This window comes from Centrocercus urophasianus, unplaced genomic scaffold (genome assembly GCF_019232065.1).
Source record: "Centrocercus urophasianus isolate 14NV4802_14NV808 unplaced genomic scaffold, USGS_Curo_1.0 seq_21, whole genome shotgun sequence".
Taxonomy (NCBI): domain Eukaryota; kingdom Metazoa; phylum Chordata; class Aves; order Galliformes; family Phasianidae; genus Centrocercus; species Centrocercus urophasianus.
The window spans coordinates 661262-667893 of NW_024884767.1; the positions used below are offsets into that span (position 1 = coordinate 661262).

At 54.8% G+C, this 6632-nt stretch overlaps 1 protein-coding gene across 1 annotated transcript; it reads right to left on the minus strand.

Annotated features, from left to right (window-relative positions):
• Positions 1 to 1576: 1576 nt before the first annotated feature.
• Positions 1577 to 5884, minus strand: LOC122162455. The gene is made up of 11 exons (XM_042822756.1): positions 5800 to 5884; positions 5323 to 5384; positions 5012 to 5165; positions 4490 to 4746; positions 4293 to 4378; positions 3757 to 3848; positions 3314 to 3422; positions 2979 to 3075; positions 2692 to 2829; positions 2069 to 2247; positions 1577 to 1767 (listed from the first exon to the last, which is right to left on the minus strand). Exons 1-11 carry the CDS (start codon positions 5882 to 5884, stop codon positions 1713 to 1715), a joined length of 1314 nt encoding a protein of 437 aa, XP_042678690.1. The 3' UTR covers positions 1577 to 1712.
• Positions 5885 to 6632: the final 748 nt, after the last annotated feature.

Genomic DNA, 6632 nt, shown 5'->3' on the forward strand with positions numbered 1-6632 from the left:
AAATGGGAGTTCTCAGAGGGCAGTGGGATTAGCTGCCTGCAACAGACCTTGCAACTCCCACATGGGGGCACCCTATGCTGGGACCTGAGTGGCAGACGGACACAACCATCAATATACATACGTTAGAACAGCAGTACTCACTGTTCACGGGATAAGGATCTCAGGGCTTGATTTTATGACTTCTGTTATCGATATTCCACATCATACCATCACATAGTGCACTGGGAGTTAAAGAGTGAATGCTGCAGTTCTCTGGGTTGTTGATAGTTCTGATTACCTGCTCTCAGAAGAGAAGAATGAACTACAGCTCCCAGAAGACTTTATTATTCCATTTCTGTTATCCATTCAGAAGGAAAGACAAAACTCACTGGGAGTCATGAGGCTGTCTTCTCTTTTCACCTGCTTTAGTCTGTGTGCTCCCTGCCCATCTTGCCTACAGCATTAGAGTAAAGCCTTTGCTTTCAGACACTCTCAATTTGTTTATTAGCTTCAAATCCAATTATATTGTATTATACTATATTCTCTCGCATTCCACTATTATATTTAGTAAATTAGTTTTTTTTTCCTTAGCTCATTGCTGCTGTTTATTTTTTTCTCATTTAGGCTCATCTTGCTGCCTTTTTCCCTTCCCCACATCCCCTTTTCCTGGGGCATAGGACCATACGTCCCTTCATCCCCTGTCACAGACCCAGGCTGAACCAAGCCAAACTGTTTATTTATGAGCCAAAGGACACCTTCACTATGGTCACTAAGTGTGTCAGTGTATGCAGCCTTTGAGCCATGAGGTGGAATAAGAGACTATATGGGACACATTTGTCTGAAAGCTTGCATGAGTTCTTGGAGACAACTCTTGTGGGCATTCCCTGTTTCTCAAGTCCTATCTCTGAGGATAAGAGGAACATTCTGCAGTCAAGCTACTGGGAGCCAGTCTGTGTCAGGGTTCACAATACTGTCAAGCTGCTTTTTTGTGAGGGGAGGATCAGAGGAGACTACTAATTTCCATGTACAGAATGACACTCAGCAAAAAAGGACAGTTTGTAAGACTACGCAAAGAAAGAACAGGTAAAAATTCCCACCACTGACCTGAAGTATGGACCAATAGGACACTGCAAGATACATGGTAGTGACTATATGCTTTCTATAATGAAACCTTGCTTTAATTTCCTATCTTTTTAGTATTGCTTTCTTCTCTACCCTATACCCAGCCTAACAGAGTAGGACTTGTGATAAACACACTGAATAATGTTTGACCTCATTTGTGTCAAAATCTCACTCCGGGTATATCATGAACTTCCTCCCTCAGATAAATGGACCTGGACTCATTGTACCTCCCCAAAGCTTATGGAATGTTGAGACTCTGCTTTTAGGCTTCAGATGTCCCACTTACCTGGGAATAACAACCTTCCCTAGGAAGAATGCCGCTTTGCTGAGACTCTGAAGCAACTGCTGAAGCAATGCAATTTGCGCACGCAAAGCAATCATGTAAGGCAAACACTAAGTAAGATGTTAATTTGTCTTTATTTGCTGGAAGATGTTACATTATTTTTGGAAAGGTGTCCCGCTGCTGACAGCTCTCCCCCAGCTCTCCCCTGCAAGATGGCAGTGTGCAGCGGTGGGAGGTTCTGCCTGAGTGCGCCTGGGTGTTGCTGGCGCCTGAAGCAGCGTTTTGGTGTAGGCCGTGATGGCTACGGCCGCGGCAGCTGGAAGCCGCCTCACAGGCCCTGGGCCTTCCCACGGCGGTCCAAGAGCCTGGTCTTCTCTCCTTTCCTGTAGGAACCAAGAAGAAAGACGTCAGGCTCTGGGCTGGGGAGGGAGGGACAGAAATGCTGCAGGGCTTCTCTGGGGCCTGTAGTCTGGGGATGTGCTGCCCAGGACACACCCTGCTCCGTGTGATGCCCAGGGGCCTTTGTGCCCAGGCCCATCTGCACCGAGAGCGCCCACCAGCTGGGGGAAAAGCGGGCAGGAGGAGGCCCAGCCCCGCAGCCCAGGGAAGCCCGGACAACAGGTCTGGGGCTCAGGGCCTCCTGACGCTGCCCCCGGGCCTCTGCAGGAGCCGGCACGCACTTACTGTTCCCGTGATGTCCGCGGGAGCTGTGGCTTGTTCTGCCACCCCTCTGGTGCTGTCTGCCCTGCAGGGCTTTGGCACCTGTCCTTCCCCTTCAGCCTCTCTCCCAGCTGCTGGTCATAGTCCCGTCTCACAATGTAGGCAGGACGAGGGTCACCCTCCAGCAGGCGGTGGAAGGGGTTCTGCAAAGGCAAAAGAGATTGTCCTAAGGAACAGTTGTCCTAAGGAACAGCTGGGGCTGCCCCTCATGATTTGGTCGTGCAGGAAATGGCACTGAAGAGCAGAGGGCTCTCTGTCTGCAACACAGACTGTGCCCTCACTCCCTGAAGACAAGGGCTGGCACCGGCTTCTCTGCCCAAGGCGGGTGAGCGGGCCCCAGTGCCTCAGCTGAGGCAGGTGCCTCACACAGGCCTGGTTTAGTCTTCACGTGCCTGTGCCCAGCCAGCTGCTGCCTTTGCCCTGTGCTCTTGGCTGCACGGCAACTTGCAGGGCAGCGGGCAGACAGAAGACGCTTCCTTGCCAGGTGGCCACAGCCACGCTGCTGTGTCCAGGAGCCCTGAGCTGCTCCACTCCTGAGGAGCAGGGGGAAAAGCCCTTTCCCTGAGGGCGGTCAGTGCGCACTGTACCTGGCTCCTCTCTGTGCTCAGCCTCTGTGTGTACTGCTCATATTCACTCCGGATTTCAGCTTCGACCTCCTTGCGCTTGGAGGCCATCAGCACCTGGAGCCGTCTCGCCTCAGTCTGAGCGTGCTGCAAGCGCGCTGCCTGCAGGTCAGGGAAACACAACCATCGGCAGCGTCAGCCTCCTGGGGCTTGGGCAGGGACCCCTGGGAGGGCAGCTGCTGCTGCCATGCCTGCCCTCCTCTGGGGCCTCAGGGGGATTCAAGGGTAGCAGGTCAATGTATCTGGCGTACAATTCTGGAGGTCTGCTGGGCGCTGGCAGCGGGCTTTGCCTGACGTGCAGCCTTTTGTAGCACGCCAGCATATGTCTCTTCAAGTTGTGGCAGGAACCTAAAGAGAGACAGCCGGCTGAGCTGGCGGAAGCACAGGCTGAAGCAGTTTCTCACCACGGGGCTCACAGCCCACAGCTCTGCTCCAGCAGCACAAGCGACTGTGCTGTGGTCACTTTGCCACTTCCAGGGCCTTTTGGCAAGGGCACCACGGCTGAGGGAAACACCTCCCTGACACAACAAACCAGAGCGTGGTGTGTCCCCCATCGCCTGCCTCTGCACTTCTCCAGGAGGCTCACCTGAATTTAACCCTTTGCTGTTTCTTCTCCTGCTCCTTGCGTCTTTTCTCTGACAGCACAACTTTTGATGCCCTTTGCCGAGCCAGCATCACTGGATCATACACGCTCACTGCACGTGGGGAAGCAAGAGAACATCACATCATCTTTGTGACTGTGCACATAAACAGCAGTGGCAGAGCTGCTTGGTCCCGCTCACCCACACTCATTGCCACCTCATGAACAGAGCCACTATTTCAGGGGCTCTTTGCCCCTGTTGGACACTGGACATAGCCTAGATCTGCATTCCTCCTGAGCCCGTCCTGCTCTCTCTCTCCCCTCTCCCAGTAGCAGGGACACACAGGAAGGTGCTCAGAAATTCCAGGGCTTGCTGGAGCTTACACGCTGGGGGTGAATTCCCCAGCAGAGAAGAGGTTTCCTCATCCAGTTCAGACACATTCACATACCTCTGCGGGCACCCTCGTTCCATGGCTCTGACTGTCTTCGGGGCTTCATGAAAACTGTATCTTGGCATGTCTTTGAGCCCTCAACTTGAATTCTGGAAACAAGAAGACACCAGTGGGCTAAAAGGGCACCAAGCTTCCTCAGTGCAGGACAGAGAGAACCTGCCGGCATGGCTTGTTGGAACCAATGCTGAGCCCCGAGGAATCTCTGTGGGAGCTGAGGGGCTCTCCAGTCTCCAGCAACTTCTGCCCCTGAGCTTCTGTTGCCTTCGTGCCAGCCCTGAACAGGGGGCCTCCTCACTGTCCCCACACCCTCCTCCCACCTCTCTCACTCAGGGCCTATGGCCCACGCACTGGCCCATTGGACTGCACTGTCTGGGTGGACCAAGCCATGGGCTGAATGGAGCTTTCCCAGAGAAGGGCTGCTCTTGCCTAACAACCTTGCCAGGAGAGAGTCCTCGGCAAGAAGCTGCCACAAAGCATGAGCTGGGCAGCTGCTCCCTTGGCCGGCTGGCTGCTGCAGGAGTGGTTGTGCTCACCTTGGCAGTATGACACAGCCGTCCTCACTGGATCGAGTAAAGTTGTTTTTGCCACTAAACGCAATCATATTCATCATCTCAGAGTCCTGCATCGGGATAGACACAAGTGAGCAGAGGCCAGACATGTCTGTTGCTCCCAAGAGTGACAAACCTCATTTGGGAGTGCTGCAGGGAGCCCCGGAGGCGTGCAAGCTCACCCCAAGAAGAGCGGGCAGCATGTTGCCCGTTGCATCCACCTGCAGTACGCAGTCATCAAAGAAGTTCATGATGACCTCGTGCCCTCTCAGAGAAAGAATGCCAAGTGTTTTGAAGAAGAAGTCAACTTCCTTCTTTCCTCGGAGGGCCTCAGCAAAGAAGAGCAGGGTCTCATAGATGCACTGCTCTACAATGGGCACACGGAAGCAAATGTTTTCAGCAATCTCCTGGAAGTTCAACGGGCACTCGAATATCTCGACTGCAAAACAAACACACGCCAACCACGTCACTCACTCCCTGCAGGAAAGGCAGGTAAGCTTTGCCACCAGCTCCCAGCGTGCAGCTATGAGCTGGGGAGAGCTGGGCAGATCAGGCTGGTGCCCGGGGGAGGGCCAGGGTGCTGGGACGCTCCGTGTGCACCCTCCCCCAGCACTCTCCAGGTTGCAAGAGACTTTGCTCTTGCCATGTCACAGGGAAATGCTGGGGCTGTGCAGTCGAGTAAAGCAAAGCAAAATTCTTCTTACAAGGAATTTTGGTCTTAGGCTTCTTGAGCTTGTAAAACTTCTGGATGTGCTTGTTCAGCTGGAAAATGGGTCTGTCCACATCCAGAACCCCATCCTCCCCGGCAGCGGCACGAGCTGGCACAACTGCAAAGCTGCCAATTCCAATATCCACCGCCTGAAACGTCAAACAAGAAGAGGGAGACATGGCAGTGCTGGGCAGAGGTGGGAAAGGTGCTGGGTGACCTGCTGGCCCTGGGCATGGTGTTGTGTGGCCTGCCCGCCGCTCAGGCACAAAGGGGCAAGTTGGGCCACGAGCGGGAGGTAAGACTCACTCTCTTCTCCATCAGCTCTTTCCGAATGTACTTGGATGTGGCATCCCACACTCTGCAGATTTCTGGAAAGCAAAAGAAAGACCCGTCACACTCAGAGTTGGCAACGCCCAACCATTCTGAAACCCCTTCCCCCCAATGGAGGAGAGAGCGGGGTGCGACCAAGCTCTCCTTGCCCTCAACGAGCACTCGTTCTGCTGTAGCTTCCAGCACAGGTCTTGACCGTGCCCAGCAGCGGGAAGCGCACAGTGCAGTCTGGAGAGGGAAGGGATGCGCTTTGGGGAAGGGAGTCCTGGCACTGGCAGCGGGTCTGGGCTGCCAAAGCAACCCCTGAGCCAGCAGGCACCAGCCAGGAGGGCTCTCCTTGCAGATACCAGGCCCCTCCTAGGGACCTTCCTGCTGCCCACCCCAGCTTTCCACACCTTGTCTGCCCTCCGTCTTTCCTACCACAGCGCTGCCCCAAGGGCCCCCAAGCCTTACCTGCAGTGGTGAGGTCCTTCAGTAAGGTAAGCTCCTTGGGATCCAAGGGGTTGAAGAGCATGTAAGAAAGCACCTCAGTCGCCATGCTGTGCAGCAGTTGGAGAAGCGGTGCTCACTCCCTTGCTCCTGTTCCTTGTCCCCTGGCAAGCAGCGTCCCACACTCTCTCACAGGTTCCCCTGGCCTTCTCCTGCCGGCAGAGCAGCTCCAGCAGAGCAGAGCAGCACTGGCAAGAACAGCCCTGGCACCTCCCAGGCCTCGCTGGGAAATGTGGCTGGGGGACCCTGGGGAGAGGGACTAAGAGCTGAGCCTCATTGTGACGCGCTGACGTCTCACAAAGGGCTGTGGGGACCCGCCCACCTCACAGGCCCCCAGCATCTTGGCCCAGCATGGGCGGGGGAGCCCAGCGAGGCCCCCGAGGGTTCTGTGCTGACACTTCGGCCTCTTTATGTCAACTAAGCCACCCTCGTCTAGCTAGAGAGAAGCTATCGGATCCATGGAAGGAAAGTGCAGTCATGCTTCAAGCTCCAAGAAGCTCTGCACTTGCAATAGGCTGCAGAGGGCAGGCTGGCTGCCCAACACAACAAGGGCAAACAGCTGCTTTGCTTCATGGGACATTATTGCAAAGCCCCTCGCATGGCCCAGGTGATCCATGATGAGCTTGTTTCATTCCGCAGCCATCTGTAAAGGAAGACCAACTGGACATGGCACATGGGCTGCCACAAGGTCTCCCAGCATGAAGCACCTGCAGCGTGCATTCTCCCATGCATGCTCACTGTTTCATGAGACTCTCTACTTCCCAAACACCCTGAGCAACACCACACCAAGCCCCATC